The sequence below is a fragment of the Globicephala melas genome, chromosome 5 (genome assembly GCF_963455315.2).
Source record: "Globicephala melas chromosome 5, mGloMel1.2, whole genome shotgun sequence".
Lineage (NCBI taxonomy): Eukaryota > Metazoa > Chordata > Mammalia > Artiodactyla > Delphinidae > Globicephala > Globicephala melas.
This window is the reverse complement of record NC_083318.1, coordinates 103,932,990-103,957,366: the sequence shown is the minus strand read 5'-3', so window position 1 is coordinate 103,957,366 and position 24,377 is coordinate 103,932,990. Positions and strand designations below refer to the sequence as shown.

General features: G+C 41.8%; 1 protein-coding gene across 6 annotated transcripts in view; it reads right to left on the bottom strand.

Annotated features, from left to right (window-relative positions):
• AFF1 (ALF transcription elongation factor 1) overlaps nt 1-24,377 on the bottom strand; it is a 206,494-nt gene that overhangs the window by 71,433 nt on the left and 110,684 nt on the right. For 5 of the 6 annotated variants that reach the window (XM_030847009.2, XM_030847016.2, XM_030847011.2 and 2 more), the window contains 2 exons: nt 20,320-20,443; nt 18,618-19,538 (listed from right to left, as the gene is read on the bottom strand). In XM_030847009.2, coding sequence (XP_030702869.1) covers nt 18,618-19,538; nt 20,320-20,443 — 1,045 coding nt within the window. The remainder of the gene's footprint in view (nt 1-18,617; nt 19,539-20,319; nt 20,444-24,377) is intronic. The other variant, XM_030847015.2, reaches the window with a different exon arrangement.

The following is a 24,377-nucleotide window of genomic DNA, read 5'->3' as shown; positions in this document are numbered from 1 at the left end:
TAACATTTTCTATCACAAAGTATTATGTGTAAATATTTGTTAGTAAAATAAGATATAAAGGCAATTTATTCACAGAGTAGGTAGGGTAACTTTCATGCTCACATTATAGCCCAACCTCATAAACAAAAATACAGACACACACACACAGACATGGATCGATGGCAAAGGAACCTAAGAAGTCTAGAGAACAAAAATTCATTTAAGTAATTCCAACATCATGAATTTCAAAACAAATGATCTTAAGTTTCCTAAGTTTTTTATGCATCCCTCAACATAGCCATCTTGGTAATTTACTGAGGTTACTCATTAACACTAAAAGTAGTTCATAATACTGTAATTTTATACATAGGAAAAAACCTAATAAAAATGAAACTTTTATAGGTAGTATATATGTTCTGCGTGTAATTTTACTTTATATATAGCACACTGACAGGAAATAAAAGTCAAAATATTAAAAGGCATAAAAGTCAACTAAGAATTGAACCATGTTCTGTGCATTCAAACTTGGGCATGTAGATATTTTTGTTCCTTTAAACAAATCAGGCTACAATTTTCTTTTTGGCCAAACCAATCTTGACATATTAGAAACACATGTTTTCAAAAACCTTTTATGGGAACCGAGTTCCAGCTACAAAGGGCAAGCTGACCTACTGCTCTCATCAAGTCTCTACCCGGAGCTGACAGAAGCAGAAAAGCCTGGGTGATACCAATGGCCACTAAAAATACATCCAAAAGGTCCTTGACTAGATTTAACAATAGCCCTAAAATTCCATAACATGCTTGGATTCATAATCCTGCTTTAGCTGCAAACATGAACTCAACACCCTGAAACACACTTCTCACCATAGCTCATCACTAGCTACTTGCCCAGTTACATACAATAATTCCTGTGAAGTCAAGCTTTTTATTGCAGCTTATTGGAGAACTCTGTGCAGTCTTTGCAAATTGGGGAATTCTCAAAAACCTCAGATATTCCTCCAAGTCATCCTCAGTGGTTCTGGCCTTGCAGGGTAGTACTTATGAGCAAAGTTCTGAGTTGGACACACCAGCTTCCAGACTTGGCTCTGCCAGGGACCAACTATGAAGCTCACTGCATGAAAACAGCTTAAGCACAGTGCCTGATACACAGTACATTCTCAATAAAATACAAACATCATTTTTATTCAAATATTAATCTTACCATGACACACACGCCTCAGTCTTTTTTTCCTTTCTATCATTCTACTAAACTTCCCCACTTCTCCAACCCATCACACAAACACAACTTTTATTTAATGAACATCTAGGAAAACTTCCACTGGAAAGGGGAAAAGAATGCTAAAGGAATGAATGACAACAAATTTTATATCTTTTGGTAACTATATAGTACAATCCTTGCTTGCACCTCTCTCTGATTTATCTTTTTTGTTGTTTTTTTGATTTACCTTTAAACAGCGGAAGAAGCCATCACCTATTGGACACCTGTATCTGCAATATGTATTTAATAAATTCTGAATTAATGTGGGGAAAACATGATGATTTGTAGAGACTGGACCTTGGGCCCGGGGACTAGGGGATGGTGGGAGCCAGGGCAGGGGCTGTGGTGCTGTCCAACAGGCAAGTGCTGATAAGCCTTGAGGGCTTGAGACTGCGCTCACGTCAAGCCACCTATAGAACATGGAGAAAGTGCAAAAAAGCTTCCCATGAGACGAGTTCCAGGCCCAAGAGGAGAAAGCAAGAACTGGCCATTTAGCACTGCCCTTCTACATGACTGTCCCTTTATGGGGCAATGATGGGCCATTAGAAAGCCAAACCCTGGGGTTTATTTAACCAACTACTAGAGCATTATTGAGAATGTCTCCATTCTGAGGCTTCTGGCATGAGACGCTCTTAAGGATGAATGCCACGATCTATCCCACAGTGCCAATCAATAAATAATTATTAGGTCTGAAAGCAAGGGAAGTAAAACACAGGCTGTAATGCTCTTATAAAAATCAGCTATATCTTCATTACCATGCAGTGATGGTTCTACCCTATTCTGTCTGAAGAAAATCTACGGCCCCTTGTACTGTTTTTACTCCTGAAAATGTTCAGAGTTGAGCCCATTCTCCTTCAAATCCTACATACCTAAGAACTTGCAGGACAATCTGCTGGCATAGTCAGCAACACATGTCACACAGTATTATCATAAAAGCCTTCTAAAATAGATACTCCTCACTCAAAAATGTCTACAATATGGCATTAGCAGCAGGAGTAGCAGTAACAGCTGTCAGTAGTAGAAACATTTATTAAGCACCAGTTGGATGGAGGGGGTGGAGGAAGGGGGCAAGAAAATAATGAACAAAACTCAGTTCTGAACTGAGGAAAGTTTTCCAAGCATGAAAAGCCCCTTCATTGGCAAAGGCAAAGAAAAGTTTTAAGTCACGTCGAGGCATCAGCTTATTTTTCTTCTGTGACATTGCCCCATCTCTAACTGAACTTCCTAATTCTCTCCTCCATGACTCAAAGTCTAGTCTAAAACAGTTTTACCCAAACTTCAGTCAATTCCACACTACCCTGACAGTGATACCATATTGCAATACTACCTGTACTGTTTTCTTTAAATCAAGTTACTCTCAACTCACTTTTTTACTTGGCCTGATCCTAAGTAACAATATTTATGAAATCCTGGGTTTGATATGCTGGTGTATATATGTTTTCTAACTCACATTAAGATACATAAAGATTGGTGCCCATATACTCTCTTGGAAGTTCATGTACTAATCAATGCTATTTAAGCCAAATGCTGAATGGAACGTCTTGGGACATCTTGTTGATGTTTTTTTAGTAAAGCTGTAGTGATTCTCCTACCTTGTAAAATCATCCTACTTTATTGGCTTACACAAGTGTTGCCCATCCTTCACAAATTACATGAGAATATGCCTACTCATGCCTTTCCTTACTGGATCTGTCACCCAGAACACAAAATTAAGATGTGCAATTCAGTACAAAAATCTTTTTTCCATATGTTTCATGATGCCCAAATACAACTGAAAGCCCCCTATAGTTCTCACAACAACTAGTACAATTCTGGAATCCTGAAAATGCAGCAGGTACTCAATACATTATTAGTGGCACAAAATATTTATTCAAGTCTCTTATTTTAAAAAGCATCATATTTTTAAACATGAATAAAATTAAACCCATGATACAGAATTTCATTACTTCACCAAAACAGCTTACAGAAACACCATCAAACCAACGCAAACCATTAGGATACTTCTTAAGACCCTGGTGACTACTAAACATAGTTGTAAAGTCAATAAAGATAACCTGAAGATGGGTAATGTACACTTTTCCCACAGTGTGAAATTTGCTTTTACTGTCAAGGGAAGGTGGAATATCCCAGTCTACTATATGCTAGGCAAATATATCCCATTTCATTTTCACAACAGCCCTGTGGTTCAGGTAGAAATGTCCCACTTAATGGTGGAAGAAAATGAGCCCAAGTGTTCTGATTCCAGTTATTCATTAGAAACATTACCTCCCACTTAATATTTCCTTAAAGCCTTAATATTCAAAACTTTTCAGCTACCTAAACTTCAGATTCTAAGCTAAGGCAAAGAAATAAATCCACTACATCTACTCAGACATTCAGTGTTAAAATAACTATAATGATGTGATACAGAATCTGTTTATTAAATATTTACTATATGCCAATCACTGATCTAAGGGTTTCATAAACATTTTCTTATTTAAGCCTGACAACTACTTTAAGATTTTATTATTGTTTCTATTTTAAAGATAAGAAACTGAGGCTCAAGCAGTAATTTTTTTTTTTTTTTTTTTTGCAGTACGCAGGCCTCTCACTGTTGTGGCCTCTCCCGTTGCGGAGCACAGGCTCCTGACGCGCAGGCTCAGCGGCCATGGCTCATGGGCGCAGCCGCTCTGCGGCATGTGGGATCTTCCCGGACCGGGCCACGAACCCGTGTGCCCTCCATCGGCAGGCAGACTCTCAACCACTGCGCCACCAGGGAAACCCTCAAGCAGTAATTTTTAATAGTTAAATAATTTGCCTGTGGTCTAACAGCTAATTCAAGGTAAAGACAAGATTCAAACCCAAATCTTCCTTAATCCAAAATCCATGCTTTTGGGACTTCCCTGGTGTCCAGTGGCTAACACTCTGTGCTCCCAATGCAGGGGGCCTGGGTTCGATCTCTGGTCAAGGAACTAGATCCCACAAGCCACAGCTAAAAGATCCCACAAGCCTCAACTAAAAGATCCCGCGTAGGGCTTCCCTGGTGGCGCAGTGGTTGAGAGTCCGCCTGCCGATGCAGGGGACACGGGTTCGTGGCCCGGTCCGGGAAGATCCCACATGCCGCGGAGCAGCTAGGCCCGTGAGCCATGGCCGCTGAGCCTGCGCGTCAGGAGCCTGTGCTCCGCAACGGGAGAGGCCCGCGTACCGCCAAAAAAAATAATAATAATAAAGATCCCACGTGCCGCAACGAACATCCAACACAGCCAAATAAATAAATAAATATCAAAACAACAACAACAAAATCCATGCTCTTAACTACTACCTATAATGCCTAAAAGTCCCATCTAATCAGCGCTCCACCCCACCTCCCCAAAATCTTCAAGTATATCTTCCTACCCTCCAACAACATCCAGAGTTTTTAGCATTCTGTGGATTACATGTTCTATTATATACTTATTATTCATCCCTAGTTATAAAATTATTAAGACATCAAAATTCCCAGCAATGATATTGCTAGGAGTAAAAATGACATCTAACAAAAAAAGAACAGTTTGGAAATTCTCCAAAAACAATCACACTCCAGTTCTTAACAGTACCTTATACTAATTAAGTATACTTGTACAAGTATAGAAAATTACACCCTATAGAACCTGTACACTATGGAAACTTAAACATGAGTTGTCTATATAACTACAGGATCCCTATTGCTAAGACCAGTTCCTTGGCAGTGAGGGGGGCGGGGGGTGGGGGGTGAGGGAGTCTCTGGAGTCCCCACAGGAGCCAGAGCCATTGTGTCCACCCTCCCTGTTGCAACCAATAAAAGCCCCTTCACAATATAAAAACAAAAGGATATATATGTTGCTAAGATCAAAGGAAGGAAAGCAGCTCTTGTTTGCTGAATGGGTGTTGAAAACCAACTTCCTATTAGTCACTATAAAAACAAGAAAAGTAATTTAGAATAAAAGGTACTAAAGGATATGCTAATGGACTTGGTATAGGAAACAGCATCACAGTTCAATTGCTAGAATTCAAACTCTTTTTTAAAAAAGAACCATAATATTTTAGAGTAGAAAAGAGCATAGTGACTATCCACTCCCTTGTCACACACAGAAAAAAAAACTAACCGAGCACATTTCTACTTGGTGACAAGGAGGATAAGAATCCATGTTCCACTGTTTCTGGAAGCAGCAAAAACCTTAAAAAAAAAAAAGATGTTAAAAAGGTGGGGCAGTTGTCAAGTAGGCTAATAACCTTGTGGGTTTTTTTCTTTAACTAAAATATGAACAAGTGTCTAAATCACACATTTAAAGGTTTATAGGAAAACATCTTCACATTTGGAAACAAGGGCAAAAAGATAAAGAAACCAAGTAGGACCTACTTTATATAATTTCATTTAAAGTTTGAAAATCAACGCTTTTTAGTTTAATTAGATGCCATTAAACATGCTGCAGTATAAACCTTTCTGAAAAGATATGTCTTTTGCACGTCTGGGTTCTCATCTCTTGGATTTGCCCAGAGCGAGGCATAATCACAAGGACAGAGAATCGATTCTGTACTTCTCACTCACAGGGCCCAGGCAAGTGACAGGAGGGGCGCAGGAGGGCTGGGGCAAGCCAACTGCTGTTCTTCAGGAATACAAGTCCTACGTTGCCAATGCTTCCAGCATTTTAAGAAAAAAAAGAATCAAAATCCAGATTTCAGTGTGAAATCTTACTAATTTTCAGATGTTGCAACTCAATCAACACACCATACAAGACACCTCCACGTGAGCGCCCTCCAGCACTGACTTTAAAGCTTCCTTCTCTCCCAAAGGAGGGAACAAGAGATTGGGAAACACACCCATTTTGAAGAGAAAGGTCTCTTTTTATGTGGAACATAGCCCCACATACAGAATGAACATCTTCAGTTCCCTCCAAGAGATGGTGAAAAGCACGCCTGCCTGAGGGAACAAAGCATAAGGCAGACTCACTGCCGACCTGGGATGGTCTCCTCTTTGCTGCACGGGCTCCTGCCAAAGCCTGGGATTGGCAACAGCGGCCTGACAGATCGCGAGAAACATGAACCAAGGAAGCAAAACAAACCACAGTGTAGTTATTTTATATGACTTGCACGGAATAAATCTGTGAACTATAGGTGAGTCATAACATAATAAAGGACTCAATTAGGTTCAGAACAACACCACCAGTGTTTTCCCTCGTCTTAGCAACTAATTCACTGGAATCTTGAGAGAACATAAGGGACATAAAGGACCCTGGTGTCTCTGTTTTACCCTTTACTGCAAGATAATTAATCTTACCAGAAAATTAAACCCAGGCTGCCAGTTGGGCATTTTCAGGGTCAATAATTCTTAAGTTACTAGGATACCAATTAATGATACCCAAGTGGTCTAGAGGAGCTACTGCCTCTACCCAAAATGGCTGGCTCATTCCCAAAAATGTGAATCACTCAATGGCAAAATATTCAAAATTGAGAATCCTTTGAGACTAACAGCAATTTTAATGTAAGTACCACTTATATATTTCTTTTATTTTTTTTCACATCTTTATTGGAGTATAAATGCTTTACAATGTTGTGTTAGTTTCTGCTGTGCAACAAAGTGAATCAGCTATATGTATACATATATCCCCATACCCACTCTCTCTTGAGACTCCCTCCCACCCTCCCTATCCCACCCGTCTAGGTCATCACAAAGCACCGACCTGATCTTCCTGTGCTATGCAGCAGCTTCCCACTAGCTATCTATTTTACATTTGGTAGGGTATATATGTCAATGCTACTGTCTCACTTCGTCCCATATGCTAAAGGAAATCTGGTGTCTTATTTAGTACAGACGAAAACACCTATATACACGACAGATACATAAAAAACCATTACTTTCCAACTCTTATAGTACATAAAACCACCTGATTAATCTCTAAACTCAGTACTGAAAAGCACAGCAATTTAAGGCTGGAACTCTACTGAGAACACCTAGTAATAAGATTATGTTGCTTATTTTCAAATCCACACATAACAATACCTAAAATTACCTGGGAAATAAATAGGCTGAAAATGGTAAGTCAAACAATTCCTCTAAAAAATTATTGAATTTAGTGGCTTCTTCCCATCTAAGTGTCCTAAAATAGAAGATTCAGTCTCACATCAAATAGTTTTCCCCCTCTGCTCCAACATTTATTAGAGGTTATCTTTCAGACTCCAGATCAAAGTGAACAGGGTAAGAACTCTCAAGCTGAGCACAGTGCAAGAAATAGCCCCGTTTTCCGCAGTCCTCACCTGTGCTATACACAAAGGACCAACAAGTGTGAGACAAATGACCCCACCCTCAAAGCATTTCTCACCTGGAGAAACACACAGAGGACAATGCCAAGGAGAAGTGCTGAGACTGGAGGTGTGGGCACCAGGAGCACAGGGGAAAATCCTCGCTAAAGGGCCTGGGTGACAGCAGGGGGGCTGGGAGACATGGGCAGGAGGGTCACAACCCAAGCCTGGAGAGACAAGAAAGCAACTGGAGGGCTTCCCTGGTGGCGCAGTGGTTGAGAGTCCGCCTGCCGATGCAGGGGACACGGGTTCGTGCCCTGGTCCGGGAGGATCCCACATGCCGTGGAGCGGCTGGGCCCGTGAGCCATGGCCGCTGAGCCTGCGCATCCGGAGCCTGTGCTCCGCAACAGGAGAGGCCACAACAGTGAGAGGCCTGCGTACCGCAAAAAAAAAAAAAAGTGTTACTCAAAGGGTTATGACTCCACAGAAAACACACTGTGTGGCAGAAAGACTACTGGAACTAGAAGTTAAGGGTCCTGGTTTCGTGCCCCCAGCTCTACCACTTATGAACTTAAATCATTAAACTTCTTAGAGACTCAGTTCCATGGCATGTAAAATGGTGATTCGTGCCAACTGCCCTGCCTAACTCACGAGGTTACTGTGACAATCAAGAGGGAATAAGCAAGTGCTTTGGGAATTAAAAGGGGGGGGATGTATTGGGGGGAGGCAGTAAAGTATTTCCGAGAGCATAAGCTTTTATAAAATGAAATATTTACACCAGGGGTTGCCAAACTATGGGAAAGCTGCTCTTCAGGGGTGAGCAGGATGCCCCTGTGCCATCACGCAGGGATGGGAAGGGCGGTCGGTGGCTCCTCACCTTGGCAAACCAGTTTTTAAAAGTTCAACAACCCCCAAGCAAATGCTTTCTTTCCCTAGGCTCTTCATTTGTCTAACACTTGAAAATCAAATGTTTAGGGCTTTATTCACCTAGAACATCGTAACTGGGCATTCGTGATCCCTTTGATCTGATCCCACCCACATGCTCAAGGGTACTCCAATACACGGGAGCCTGTTTCGGGTCTTCCTGTCTCCTCAGCAACTCTACCTGCTCATTTTGATAGCCCTACCTTGTTCCTTAAAGCCCAGCTCAAATTTTAACTCTAATCACTCCTACCACCACCTACTGAGCTCTTCCTATGTACCCAGTACTGTTTTAAGCACTTCATATGGATGACTCTGCATCCAGCAGCCCCACAGAAGGATAAACTGACAACACAGTGAGGTCAAGTTCCTTTGCCTCTACCAGATCTCCTTGAACCAAAGGCCCAGCTACTCCTACTAAATCCTGCACCGTTTCTTGCCTCTATGTCTTTTCTCTCAATCCTTTAGCCTGGAATGCATTTTCGTCAATACCCAACCAAAGTGCTTCCAAAGTCAACTCTAAAAAAAAATGAAAGGCAATATAATGTAGGTGTCATAGTTAAGGGCATGGATTGGAGCCAAACTACTTGGATATGGATTCCAGATCCAGCACTTAAGGCCTGGGTAAACTTGAACAAATGAATCTTTCTGCACCTCTGTAAATCTCTCAGTAAAACAGTCACAGTAACAGTGCTTACCACCTGGGATGGCTGTGAGGATTAAGTTGATTCACATAAAGCATTTGGAACAGTTCCTATCACAAAGTGCACTAGAGAACAGTGTGAGCATTATATGACTATAATTAGTAGTTCCATATTACCTTTTCATACTGATTATACTTTGTATTTTTTACACTATGTAATAAATGTACTGTCAAGTGTCTTTCTCTCCTATCAGCTCCCCTCTGTATCTAGTGGGTGTTCAAATATTGTTGACCAAAATGGCAGAAACCTAGAATGCAAAAAGTGAATACTTCTATGACTAAATTTTTCCTGACAGGAAAGATTTTTTTTAACATTTTGTAAGAATGTCCAGATTATTTGGTAATAGGAAAAAAATTTTTTTTTCCCCAAATTAACATGTTCTCAGGCATGAGGAGAAAAAAATGTTGGAAGTAACATACACTCTAATTATAGCATGAAATTCTATTAAAAATTTCTTCTCTAAAATGCAATAGCAAACGTTTGCTTTGGGGTAGAATATTTTAAAAATTGAGCTGCAAGGAAAAGAATCCATAAAGCCTGAGCTGGTAAGAAAGAGTACGGGGACTCTGAATAGCACAGAATATTTACTTTCCTTTCTTAATTCATACAGTGCAGTTCAAAGCTTCGATCTTGCCCAATATGAATTTTCGGAGTTCTATTTTTTGTAAATTGGAACAAAAAAACCCTAAGGTGATTTATCTGAGGGACAGAGCTAGAAATAGGACCTCTAATTACTTAAATACTAAGGCCCCTAGATTAAAACATTAAACCTCAAAACCTTTCAGCCAAAGGGATTAAGGAGATTAGAATGGGCTTGACAAATTACCACAGGGTTAGGGGGATGGAAAAAAGCAGAGAAAAAGTAGGCCAAGCTTAAATAGGGAATAAAATGAAGTTCAAGAGAAATCTAATGGTGTGTGTGGACCCTGAACATCTGGCAGGGGGGAAAAATGGTCGACCTAGGGCTTTCAACAATTAAAAAAGGAACAATATCAATGTAAAACTAACTGCTTAGAAAGTTCTTAGAAAATGTGAACACGCCGCAGAGTTAACCTTGGAAAATGATTTTCAAATAGATCTTGGCAAATGGAGAGGAGAAATGCATGGCCAAAAACAAACAAACAAAAAAACAAACTTGTTACGATAACATGAACCAGAATCCTCTCTTAAAAAGAATTCGGCTGAAATATCTCATGCATATTGGCCACCCCCACCAAAACAGCCCAAATCAAAACCACTAACTCAGTCGCCAGCAGGACTCCCCTCGGAATATCTGGTTTTCTGTCCCTGAAGATTATCAGTTGGCTGAGAATAAAACACAATTAATCTAGAGAGGAGCTAAAATGACTCGGGTGGCACATGAGAGCCTGGGAGAGCGCACAGCCTGGAAAGATTCTGAAGCGGTGAATGTCTCCATTCTGGCAGAGGCACAGCATGAGGGACCCAGGGGGGATCCAATAACCCTCCACAAACATCTCAAGTGTGAAAACAACAAGGAGGAACAGGAATTTCTTATCCTGGTACCAAATGTACTTCTGGCGTTTTGAGAAGGAATGGAAAGTAAAACGTACAAGGAAAACAACTCCAATTAATACCACCCAAAAAGATGTTCCAGGTTCCATCGCAGGCTTTCTTCTTGCTTCTATAAACAATTCTGTTCTCTGCACTAACCCATTTCCAGCAATTTCTGGAGCTCTTCCAAAAATATTTTGCCTATATTACTTAAAATGTTTCCTTCAGAGTTTAAAGTGTTTCTTCAAACTCAAAAAAAACTCGCCAGGATCAGGAAATTAAAGGTGGCAGCATCTACTCTGCTCTAGCTGGTGAAACTGAAAATCTGATTTTTCACCAGAATTCTCCAGTTTGTAAATATTGGCTCAGAGGGAGGACCAAAAAAAAAAAAAAAAAAAAGAAAGAAAGAAAGAAAGAAAAAGAAAAAAGAAAAACACATTATACAGGCAAAACAAAATAGTCTGCAGGTCCAGTCTAGCCCTCAGGCTGCCTGCAACTTCTGCTCTAAAACTTCTGTCAGTCATTTGCCACTATTTTTAAACTTCTATATTTAGATATTTTGGGGTCTAAAATTTAGCCATCCTCCAAGCAGATACAGGTTATTGCTATTCATTATTTCTTGTAGATAGGACGTATTCTGCCCAGACACTCAACATCGTTAGGGAACTGTGCACACAGAAAACCTTGCTATCATTTTCCCAACAAACATTTAAGTCACATAGGTCTGCCCAAGTTACCTGAGCTCTAGCTCATGGAATCTAACTTAAATTTCCAATAAAGAACTACTGCAATAAAAACATTTTTAGAAAACTGAGTGAAGAAGCTAGATAAGGCTGTATCAGAATCTTACTTTCCCCATGAGCTTGAAAATGTTGGGGACCCAAAGAAGAAAAAAAAAAAAACATGAGCTGTAGAGGAAGAGTGTATGTAGTTCCGGGGGCCCTATTCTCTTATTTCTTCCCTGAGGCTTCTCTCACGTCCTGCTCAGGACAAGTAGTCCCATCAATTCAGGTGATCATTTTGTCTGAGGGCCCACAAGGGAGACTCCAGAACCAGTGGGAAGGGAGCCCTTCTCTAACTCCTTGTGGCCTGTTATCAGCTCTTCTGGAACAGTTTCATTTCCAGGCTCTAGAAGAAACCTCATGAGTATCAGCTACAGGTACTTGAGCCCACCTGTATACTTGCTGAATCAATCTCCTACGATGGGACCTGGGAATTTTTATTTTTAACCATTTGTATTTTTAACAGGCTTCCCCCAGGTGATTCAGACTTGCCACCAAGTTTCAGAATGAATGCACAGAATGAATGCACAAATTCCATTTGACCTACAGTACTGGGTTTAGAACCCAAGAAAACTTATAATGGTCTCTGTATATCATGTGGCATAAACCACTGGCATATACTTTCCCTCTGCTTGGAATACTGATGCTGTTTAACTTCTAACACACCTACTGTAGTTTGAATATTTATGTGTCCCCAAAATTCAGACCGAAAACCTAACCCAAAGGTGATGATAGTAAGAGGTGGGGGCCTTTGGGAGATGTTTAAGTCATGAGGGTAGAGCACTCACTAATGGGATTAATGCCTTATAAAAGAAGTTCCAGAGAGAAAGTCCTAGCCCCTCCCACCATGTAAGGACACAGCAGGAAGGCACCGGCTGGGAACTCTGAAGAGAGTCCTCACGAGAACATGACCATACTGGTGCCTTGATCTTGGACATCCAGCCTCCAGAACTGTGAGAAATAAATTTCTGTTGCTTACAAGCTACGCAGTCTGTGGTACTTTGTTATAGCAGTCCGAATGGACTCAGACAACCCCTCACATTTTTCACTTCTACTCACCATTCAGGTCTCACTCAATACTTCCCCAGAGAATTCTTCCCTAAGCTCCTACATTCTAAGCCACAACACCCCTTTATTAATCTTATAATAGTTTATAGATTCCTTTATAGAACTTGCCAAAGTTCTTACACATTGATCTGAGTGGTTACTTAAACAGAGTCAGTTTCTAACTAGATAATTAAGGTCCAAGAGGACTGGAATCATCTGGGGTTTCCCCGCCATTGTAACCACCCCCCATCCCCAGCATTAGGCCTGCCATACAGTAGGTACTCTAAAAATTTTAGTTAAAAGTTGCTGAACTGATGATATATATGGGAGAGAGGGAGCTTAACTATATTTTGAGTGACTCATCAGCAGGATATACACCACCGACACACCGAAAGTGCACCTCTTGAAGGGTTAGATCATTTCATAATGGGGAAGTTCCTCGTTTCAGGATTTAAGATAAGAAAGCTAAATAAGAAAGTAGGAAAGATTGTTTGCATACATGAATGCAAAGTGAATCACTATCACAGTTTTCCACTGTGGATTACTTCACTCTATTAGGCTGGCAGTTTATTGAAAACGGAAGGCATAATTTAAGAGTTGCCGTGAGTCAAAGTAGTCCAACAATGAATTCACAGCTGCAGGTGACACCTGAGTCTTGGAAATTAGGTGGAAGGATTTGGTATCAGAAAATGTTCCCAAATCATGTCATGAGAGGCCACAAGGAAAAGAGCAATTGCTCTGCAGAAATCAGAAACCATCAGGACTGAAAGCCAGATTTCTCTGGAGGGCAATGGAGTAGGGCCATATAAGGAAGTAGAAGCAGTAGCAAATTTAAATTGACGGTAAATTCTGCTAGGATCCAGTGACTTATTTGCTTAAATTAAGGTAATTGTATTATTTACACGTACACTTCAAACCCTAAGTGAAAAAACAGAAACCTGTAACTTCCCCTAATTTATAAGCAGATTCTCACGTTTTCAAGATGATCTTCAATTTCTGCTTCTGAAGACCCAGCAGGACCCCATTTCTTCCCGCTCCTGCCCTTGCCACAGGTAAAGCTAAGCCAGGGAGGGCCTGGTTTAGGGCCTTCTCAGCTACACCTGCCTGGTCCCAAAGCTTTAAATACCCACCACAGGCAAACACAGCCCAAATTTATTATTCCCAGTATTAAGATGAGATTTCTTTTGTGTTATGATTTCTACTCATCTTGTGTGAAACTTACAGGATTTAAGCTATGTTAAGTAGTTCAAAATGGAGTCCCAGTGGCCAATGTGAACTTCTGTATTAGTTGTTTTGAAAAGTCTACCATAGGACTATGAATGTCTTAGAGTAAGACCATTACACCCACTGACAAACTCCTTAAAATGAGCCCACTGAGCTGAGCAACTGAAGGTTCTTCCCTGGAGGACCCAATTTCCCCCTGCTGAGAGCTGTTCCACGTGGGCACTGCTGGAGGCTCTGTCCAAGCAGAGGGCTACTTCGCACTCAAGCTTGTCCCGAGACCACTGCTGGACCAAGACGGTTGCTAGACAGACCGCTGCTTGTGCTGAGACACCCCCTTCCCGGACTTCTCCTTGGAGTGGTTTGTTACTCTCTTGCCTATTTTCCTGACTTGACTAACTTGTGCTGTGTGCTAACTGAATGCTGGCTCCATTTCGTTTATCTCCACTCCTGTGATTCTTACCCCGCCACAAACATCCAAACATCATTTTCCCTGGGCTGATCTACTACTGATGACTGCCAACTTGTCATGTCTACCTGGATATATAACAGCATCTCAAACTTAGTATGTGATCCATCCAGAGCATCCTGGTTTTCCCTCTAAACCTGTTCCACCCAGGTCAGCTCCATCTCAGGAGCAGGTATCATCCCACCATCCACACCTTTCCAGTAGGACCTTCCTTAATGCCTCACTTTCCCTCGCACCTCAGGCCCACTCCCACCTCCAGTCAATCACAAAGCCCTATTACTCCCCTGCCCAATATATTTGGAATCTATCCACTTCTCACCATGTCCACTGCTATTATCCTACGCCAAGCCATCATCATTTCCCACCCCCTAGCTGGCCTCCCTACTTCTGCCACCCTTGCCCCTCCAAGCCATTCTCCACCCAGGAGCCAGAATGATCTTTTTCAGAAAGAGAAAGTAGATATCTCACTCCCATGCTCAAGATCCTCCTATGGTCTCCATACATACTTAACAAGCAGAGGTAGAAAGATCACAGAACTGAGAATTCTAACTCTGGCTCTGCTACTAACTAAACTGTAGCAAAATTAAGTGACCTCACCTTTCTAGGCTTTATTTACAACATGAAAGGGCTGTAGGTTTACCCTTAAAATTCTAATATTCTAAATCCAGTATACAATTTAATATGCCCACCTCAACTTAATCCATTTCTCCCTTTCAGTAAAATGCCTATCTGCCTCTAAGCACATCCACTCCAGTCCAGGGTCCACACTCAGGAACGCTCACACAGAGATGCCTTGGTTTTCCTCTCACTCCCATTTGTTAACTTCCGGTAGAAAGAGCTACAAGGAATCTCAGCCTTCCGTTTGGGCAATTCGGTCTCTGATGTGGCAACTCTACAGCTGGAAGGCATCCATGTGAGATCGTGGAGTCCTGGTTATATCCTCAGATGGGTCATTTCAAGATGCTATACATCTTCCAGTTGACACAAAACTAAAACCAACATGCCCAGAGAAAAATCCAGTGCACACTGTGTGCTCTAGCCTCTATTTAGTCAGAATGTTGACCTTTTGATAATTTTTTTCCTGTAGGATTTTAGGAAAGACTACGTGTTAACAGTGAGCATCACTTATCCCAGAAAGGAATACCATTATTTAGGAGAACCAACTAAAATACACAAACCAAGTGTTTCCCATGAAGTGAAAGGACAGAAAATAGCAAGGAACTCATACGTATGTGGCTTGAGAATAAAGGAGTGCCAGACAGACAAGATGACTTTCCCATCTTGGTCCATTTTTTTAAAATACTGTTTGATGGAAGCAGTGGGGGAGGGGAGCAATGAAACAAACCACAAAACCCACACACTCAGAATGCCAGGAAAGAAAACCTCCTCCGACTTGCCTTAGGACAAATTCAGCAAATAAAGGAAAACCACTTAGCTATCCCCATGCCCCTTCCCATGGCTCTACCAACAGCCAACTTCCCCTTCCACCCTGGCATTCTCTATCCTTCTGCCCCAATGCCACAAGCAGCCCAAGATATTGCTACTATTCCGGTTCTATATTCAGAATTTACCTGCTCTGGGGTTAATTCCCCACTTTTGCTGTCCCCCACTTCTATGCTTTCCTTTGACTCACCAGAATATTAAAATCTGACAACTAATAAAGAGCCCGCATGCCACAACTAAAGATCCCACGTGCTACAACTAAGACCCGACACAGCCAAAAAAATATATATACTTTTTTTAATTTGAGATTTTTAAAATCCAATCTACATGGTTTTTTAAAAATGCTTTTTTAAAAATATATTTATTTATTTTATTTATTTATTTTTGGCTGCACTGGGTCTTCGTTGCTGTGCACGGGCTTCTCATTGCGGTGGCTTCTCCTGTTGCGGAGCACGGGCTCTAGAGCGCAGGCTCAGTAGTTGTGGCGCACGGGCTTAGTTGCTCCGTGGCATGTGGGATCTTCCCGGACGAGGGCTTGAACCCATGTCCCCTGCATTGGCAGGCAGATTCTTAACCACTGAGCCACCAGGTAAGCCCCTACATGTTTTTAAAACCTTAAAAAAATAGCCATTTTATTGGGTCTACAAACAGAAAATTAATGGTAAGTCTGTGAAACATGAGATCTTACTAAACCAAATCTAAACGCTCGCCGGAAAGCACCAATATCCCTGTTTCCCAGACTTACTCCCCCTTCATTACAAGTTCTTTGCCCAGAGCCCTCCATCTGCCTGACCCCTCAGCTCCATCCTCCCATGCCACCAACACCACCCAGGGGCTCCAAGGCAGTTAGCACCACAGCTGCCACTGGCCTCAGAACACTGATTAGAGGCCAGAGGGAGCCATCATGTTAAAATGAAGGTTGACTGCAAACACAGGCCGAAGATGAAATGTTTACATCTACTCAATTGTTGACAGCAGGTCAAGAAAAGCCAAGAAAATCCCATTCTCTTACCACATCTATGAATGATTTTGTTCAACTGTCCACTCAGAAAATATGCAAGGACCATCTAATGTGGTCCTATGTTTGAAATATGTATTAAATCTGAGGAGCTGTAAAACCCTGGAGAAATCTCAACTCACCTTATCTTTTTTTCACCAGGAAAGCAAAAGGTTAACCGGGATCCTCTAACCTAAAAGGTCTACCAGAAAACCTGTTGGCTGAATTTACATGGGTTCACTGTCTTAAGGCTGATGTTTGAAACTTTCTCTATGCACCTAGTAGCAGACAGTTCTCTGATTGTTTCACATGTGTAGGCTGATCTCCACGCTAGACTGTCATCTCTCTGGGGCAGGGACCAGTACTTCCCTGGCATCCCACTCTGTGCTTATACATATGGTTGGGTATTTGGTAGGCAATGCAAATATTTGCTAATTGGTCTTAGAATTGTTTTAAAGCAATTTTTAGTTGCTTAGTTTTCTTTTTAAAGAAAACATGTTAAATTGTCCCCTTACCTTTTTTTTCTTTTTAAACTAGGAAAATATAACAGACCTTATTCGATAAAGAAAGAAAATTCCATTAAGTTCTTTCTGAATTATAAGGTAGGCTGACTGACCATAGGAGGTGGGAAGATCTCACTTTATTCTTCTCCACCTTCATTCTGTTCCCTACCCCTACCACCCAACAGAGCACAAAATGTTCAATAAATGGCTCATTGCAGTGAATCTGCATAGCTTACGGGGTTATAGGGATTGTTCTGCCATCTTGGTCATTTCTACCACGTGCTTTACTCCTTTCCAATTTTTCCTCAGCCTCCAAACCAGTCACATTCTGAAGACATCCAGAGACACTCCAGCTCAACAGCTGACTATGGACAGAACCCTAACCTCTTCTAAACCAAAAGCTGACACCACAAAGGAACAGATTTTCCTCCTTCAAGATAAGGGTTATCTTTCCAGCTATGGATCCTGGAATTTTTCTTTTCTTTCTTTTTTTAAACCTTAAGGAATTTTGCCTTCTAGCACTATGTAAAACTGATGTAAAGCTGGTATCTGGGTGCACATACAAGTCTTTGAGGACTGGATATTCAAATTAGAATGTTTATACAATTGATGTAACTCAACCACAGACTTTACCTTAACAGATAAGCGCTAAAATAAATTCACTTCAAACATTTCACTTTGCACTACAAATCTGAATTTGAGTAACCGGTGTTAATTTAGAATTTCAGTGATAGAATGTGTGCTCTGATTCTTCTCATTCAAACACCACGTTGCCATTTGTCAAAGGAGCAGAAAAAGGAATTTTTCCTTTGTTTAAAAAGATAAAGTATGTTGTTTACTTGAAAAAGCCACAGTTGAATAACATTCTATATTTGTGACTCTCTCAAATGAGATGTCATCACACCTCCACTCTTCTTTTGTAGGTGGTAAATAAAATATATTAGAACAGAAATTCAGTTTCACAGTTTCTTATAATTTATAGGGGACAAATCTTTAAAAATTAATACTCCTCCAACATTTTGACTTATTGTTTTCACTTTTTTATGGTTTGGATCTCAGGAAAAACTAACTGGGGCTGAGGAAGTATTAACCAAAAAAAATTTTTTTCTTTACAGTGTCTTCAAAGAAGTCAGTGTTCCCCAAAGCCCCCAAAAATCAAAGACAGCTCAAAACCTTCCTGAAACTCTCATGCTAGAAATGTCCTCTGCCTCAATTGGGTTGTGGGTTGTATAGGTGTATCCATTTTTCAGGTGTATCCATTTTTCAAAACAGAGCAAACTATCCTCTTCCCGTCTCTATATTTTACTGTATGTAAATCATGGCTCAATAAAAAGATTTTTTAACTTTCTACAAATCACATTTCAATATCTGTCATCAGTAATTCACTTCAGACCTGAGTTTCTTGTGGGTCAACAAGATCCTAAAGCCAGAAAGGAATCTTCCTGAACAAAGGCTACTGACACCCCTGCCCCTAAACCTCCAGAAACTTCCACCTCAAATCTTTCTTCACACTGGAATTGCCTCAGATACGAACGTCCACTCACCTCGACTGACTGAGAAGGCATTTTCAGCTTAGTGAGCTTGGCTTTGGCAGGCACTTTTAAGTCTGTTTTTTCGAAACTCTGTTGTCGGTAGTCCTCCGGCAGTGGTTTCAGTTCAGGAGACTCACTAGGAGCCTGATCTTGACCATCCATGGGCCGGACATAAGCTGTGGGCTTCTGCTGCATTGCAAGGCTTTTTGAGGGGAGGGGGGGTGGGGGGAAAGTCTGAGAAGGTGGCTGGGGAGGGGCTACCCCAAGGCTGGCAACTGCTACTGAACTGTCTTGAAGGGTCTCTTTATCATGGACCTTTACCGGTAGGTCCTTGGGAGACTTGGCCGGACAGTAGCCTTTATTGTTACTGTTACTGCTGTGAACCTTGTTGCTTCCTTGCGTCCTGGGAAGAGTCTGCTGGTTGGAATGTACAGGTGACAAAGGGGGGACTGGGGAAGGCAAAGAGAACAAAGGAGAAAGCTCCCTCTCTGGAGCTGAGTCTGTCATTGAAGCACAGTGGTCTCCATCAGCCCTGCGGTCACCCTTTTTGTGATGACTAGAGCTGTACCCCTCCTGACCAAGGCGATCTTGGGTCATGTGCTGGGTGTCCGGTGGGCCATAGCTTTTGACATGGAGACCTGGCATTGGTTCCATTCTTGGCTGCGCCATCTTTGGATTGTGGCTAATGGTACCAATAGGAAGTGGTCCAGAGGCAGGAGTATTAATAGGCTGGTGGTGGACACTAGTGTGGAAGGAGTGAGATGGAATGCTGCTCCCCATCTCAGGAAATGAGGGGTATCTTGGCTTTCCCAACCTATTTTCAGAAGCATCCAAGCGTTGAGGGTGGGACTTGGTACTAAGGAACTCCTTCACCTCTTCATAGTTTCCCAGCATGTTCTGTATTCGACTGGATAGCTCATCACCTTTTTCTGTCTAAAAAAAGAAAAGACAGCAGAGTTAGATATTGAGGGGGAAAAAGAGGGGGAAGAAAACCATTGTTTAGTAAACCATGTTACATAATGCCATTAGAAAAGAAACACCTCAATTTAACGTGTAACACCGAATTTAACATGCAATTTCGACTCAATTCCCCTGCTGAGAAGCCTGCCACGGACAAATATTACTAAATACAGGAGACGAACATTACAAAAGAAAACCACAAACTTTGGTAATTTTGACTTACCGAGGTCCAGAAGATTTTCATATTTTGTTTTCAAAAACGATCTCTAGGATAAGTTGTCTTATTTTCACAAGTGTGACCCTTGTTCAAACTCACTTTCATCATGAAGTCAAATATGGTGATAAATCAGACTTTCTCATATTCAAGAAATTACCTTGTAGGACTTCCCTGGTGGTGCTGTGGTTAAGAATCCACCTGCCAATGCAGGGGACACGGGTTCCAGCCATGGTCAGGGAAGATCCCACATGCTGCGGAAGCAACTAAGCCCGTGCGCTACAACTACTGAGCCTGTGCTCTAGAGCCCACACGCCACAACTACTGAGCCCGCGTGCTGCAACTACTGAGGCCCACGCGCCTAGAGCCCATGCTCCGCAACATGACAAGCCACTGCAATGAGAAGCCCGCACACTGCAACGAAGAGTAGCCCCTGCTCACCCCAACTAGAGAAAGCCCGCGCAGCAATGAAGAACCCAATGTAGCCAAAAATAAATAAAATAAATAAATTAAAAAAAAAAAAAGAAAGAAAGAAATTACCTTGTAGGGCTCTCCAAAAAGGGGAATCTTTTCAGAAAATGCCTCTTTCTCTTGGTGAGCTTCCTGGTTGCGTCTTTCCTTCTCTCTAATTCGAAGCAGGTTTCTGTCTTCATTGTACAAGCTGCTTCAGATGCCACAAAAGAACAAAAACAAAGTTTATCAGTATCCAAGCTTTGCTGTGCATACGTACACGTGTGAGGGAGGCAAGGACAGCTCAGGAAGCCTCTATGACAAGGGAGCTGGTTTAAAGAAAACCCAAGTCCCTCGTCCCACTCCTAGATTAAGGCCTCAGTCAGCTGGCCGCGACCCTCCAGCTTCGGGTCCTGGTTCTGGAAAACTAAGCGTTCACTCTGGGCTACTGGCTTCATGGCTCAGGACTGACTCCAAATGGAAGAGTCTTTTATAGTCAGTGGTGGGACTGAGACAAGATTAATGATATTTTTACTTTCGCCTTGCGAAATACAGGGTAGAGGTGGACGCTTTTCATCTGACGGAGTCAGCAGGATGTGAACTTTAAAAAGGCTGTTTTCCTGGATCAGTATTTTATATTTTGGAAGATTAAAATCCAAAGGCTTATTTCATAATTAAAAGATTACCAGGCACCCAAAACAGCATTTACTTTATTCTCAGCCTACTCTACTGGAAGAGTCTTGACATGTAAACCTGAAAAGATAACTTTTATTTCTCATTTCAAATGTCAAGGATGGGAAAATCCAATTTTAGACGTCAGCTCTACCTACTGAGAAACTATAATCTGATTGCACTACTTAAACCACATAAAAATGTATCCTAACTCATCAGCCCCGGCACCAAAGGGGTTAAAAATGCATCTACTGGCAAACAAATCACGAAGCTGGAAACCCAAAAGAGTGCAGTTTTAGCATGCAAACCAAAAGTGGGCTTGCCTTAGGTCAGCAACTCGGGCCACGCCCTCCCAACCCCGACATGTGATATGTAACAATAATGAAAATAAGAACTATTAAGATTTTTGTCCTCATAGACTTGCTTTAGAGTATCTATTGAATCTTTCCCCCCAACATTATGTGAATAAATTGGAAAATATTCAACTGTTTCTCCAAGGCTCTATGTACCTTAGAAATTCTGGCCCTGATGTCAGACACGCTCCCCCACCCCTTTCCCGGCACCTAGGCCCTCTCAGAATTTCTCTGACTTCCTCTGACAAGAGCCTACTTACTGGTCTCCCTGCCTCCACATCTTGTCCCTCTAATTTAGCCTTCTCAAGGAGAGAAATCCGATCTAAGGCTCTGGTTCTCATGTCACCATCCGTATTTTAAAATAATCAGCATTCAATGGCTCTTTGCTACTGCAGAATAAACTCTCAACCCTTGCTTTGGCATTAAAATTCCACCATAATCTAGCACAGACCTACCCTAGAAATTACCTTCCTGTCTCCCTGCAGGCCTACCATATGCATTCTACCTAACAGTCATGTCCATTCCCCAAACACACCCGGTAAAGGGCAGCCTCTTGCTCTAACCCACCCCCACCCCAGACCCCCCTTTTACTGAAAGATAACCATTCTTCCAGGACCAGTTTACCTACAAAACTCCCTCAAACCACCTCTGTATTTCAGTCATGCCAGACCACTCCCTGCTTCTCGGTGATATCCTGGACTTCGATGCTTTCAGTCTAATCACACGGAATTTCCTCTCCGTCTCTCTCAACTACATACTCCTATCCCCAATTTTCAGCTACCAGCGAAGATCGGGAGTGATTCCAATTTCACCCACTCTAAAGACTTTCTCAAATCCACCTGACTTAATATACTGATTGGTTCTCTCCCCTTCTCCCCTTTCACCTTAAATGTCAAGCCCATCATAATAGAACCTCTCATATTTTTCTGCCTCCTGGTGCTAAAGCATGGTACTTTGCATAGAAGCTAAACAGTAAATGTTTTTTAATTTAAAAACAGCCACTATGCTTACAGTATATCACCTGTAATTTTTTAATTTAACTCTGAAAGACATGGTGTGCAAAAACAGTTTTTTAAAAATTATAATCATCTAAAAAATGAATGTCTGCTATTTCCATAGCCCTTCAATCCACAGGATGTGGGAAGCGGGGAGGTGAGTGTGTGTGTGTGTGTGCAGGAGGCTAAGCTACCCTGTTGAATTCACTGGGATGTAGTAAAGAATTATCTGTTTAGATCACCATAGCAAAAACTTTTCCTAGATGACGGGTATCTTGATATCAGATTTTAAGAGAACAGCAAAGTGAACATTTATGTTAGTCAACATACTAAAAACACTTAGGAAAAACTAAAACAGAAACTGGCTTATGAAGTCTTCTTTAAGAAGTCTGAATCTCACACATTTCACACAGACTTATTTCTAGTTGACAGCAGCACAATGGACCTGTTGATCACTCAAGAATTCCTTTCAATTGTTTTATGATTTTGGTAATTCTTTTTGTTTTTTAATTTATTTATTTTTGGCTGCGTTGGGTCTTCGTTCTGCACGTGGGCTTTCTCTAGTTGTGGCGAGTGGGGGCTACTCTTCATTGCGGTACAAGAGCTTCTCATTGCACTGGCTTCTCTTGTTGCGGAGCACAGGCTCTAGGCACGTGGGCTTCAGTAGTTGTGGCTCACAGGCTCAGTAGTTGTCGCTCGCAGGCTCCAGAGCGCAGGCTCAGTAGTTGTGGTGCACAGGCTTAGTTGCTCCACGGCACGTCTGATCTTCATGGACCAGGTCTAGAACACGCATGCCCTGCATTGGCAGGTGGATTCTTAACTACTGCACCACCAGGGAAGCCCCAATTTTGGTAATTCTTGTTGACTCAAAACACACACACACACAATGTGTAACATTAACATCCAACCATGGGAGTCAAAAAAGAGGGTTGATCAGGAAATAATTTTTTCCCTTCAAACTTGCTTCACAGCCACTTTGTTTGCAGGGAGGGGTAGGGCATGCAACCGTCCTCTAAGCAACTTGAACTCCCAAGCTTCTCTTTTGCAAAGCTACCTGGTACAGACAGCCCACACAGGATGCACATAGAAGGGGAAGCTGCTTTGCAAGGGTGTCTGCTCTGCTAGTCTCACCACAAAGGGAGTTCTCCCTTGTCTGTTCCTGCTGGTTATGTCAATGGAGTTTCTATAGCTTGACTGCTTGCTGAATGTTCCTGGCCTATGGCTCTGCTTTAAGAGGCAGAGTTCTGCCCACTTCCAAGTAATCGCTACCTTTCCCTCAGAAAGGGCACCCCAAATGGCAAAATTCTCAGTCCCAGACTGAAAAGCGAGAGTGTGTAACAGTAGCATCTCAACTATCAGGCTGCTCGGGGTCCTTGCTTAACTTTCCTGTCAACTGCACACACATTTAAGAAAAGCTACAGTGGTTTTAAAATTACTAAAGTATTTCTAAATCGATCAGCTCGGCCTTGTCTCAGCATCAGTTAGGCTTTAGCACACTTCTAGATTTTTATTCCAAAATAATCAAAGCTGCTACAAAAATAATGAGAAGAACCCAATTTTACGAAATTCCCAACACTGGCTTACTGCTTTGGGATTCAAAACTTGAGGCACAGGCCTCCTACCGGGCAGGAATTCTACTAAATTAAGGATTCTGCTTAATTAAAGATCTGACTTCATTAGTTTAAAAAAAAAAAAAAAGTTTAAAAGCCACACCCAGATTTCACTGGCAGACATATGTAATATTATACCAATTCTGAGATGAGCTTTGAGTGTATTTCTTTTTCTTATTCACCATCACCCTTCAATTGAGAAACCCAAAAATAGTGAGGTGAGGAAAAGATATCACAAGTGTCACTGGTAGGATGAGTTTTATGAGGCCTAAACTTGGTGAGAGAAACTCACTTTCACCCACACTGTCTGCTGGGCAACTCCCTCTTGGGTCTCACTCACCAAGGCCCCTGGGCAGGGCAGAAGGCGGCAGAAGAAACAGGAAGTGACCAGTCCAAGCCCCAGGATGATGACATAGGATAAGCTGTGAGCCCTCATTCTTCTAGGCTGTCTACCTTCTCCTTGCAACTAACAGGGTTTTGCCGGTCATACTGGGCAGCTTTCTGGTTTATTTGGCTTT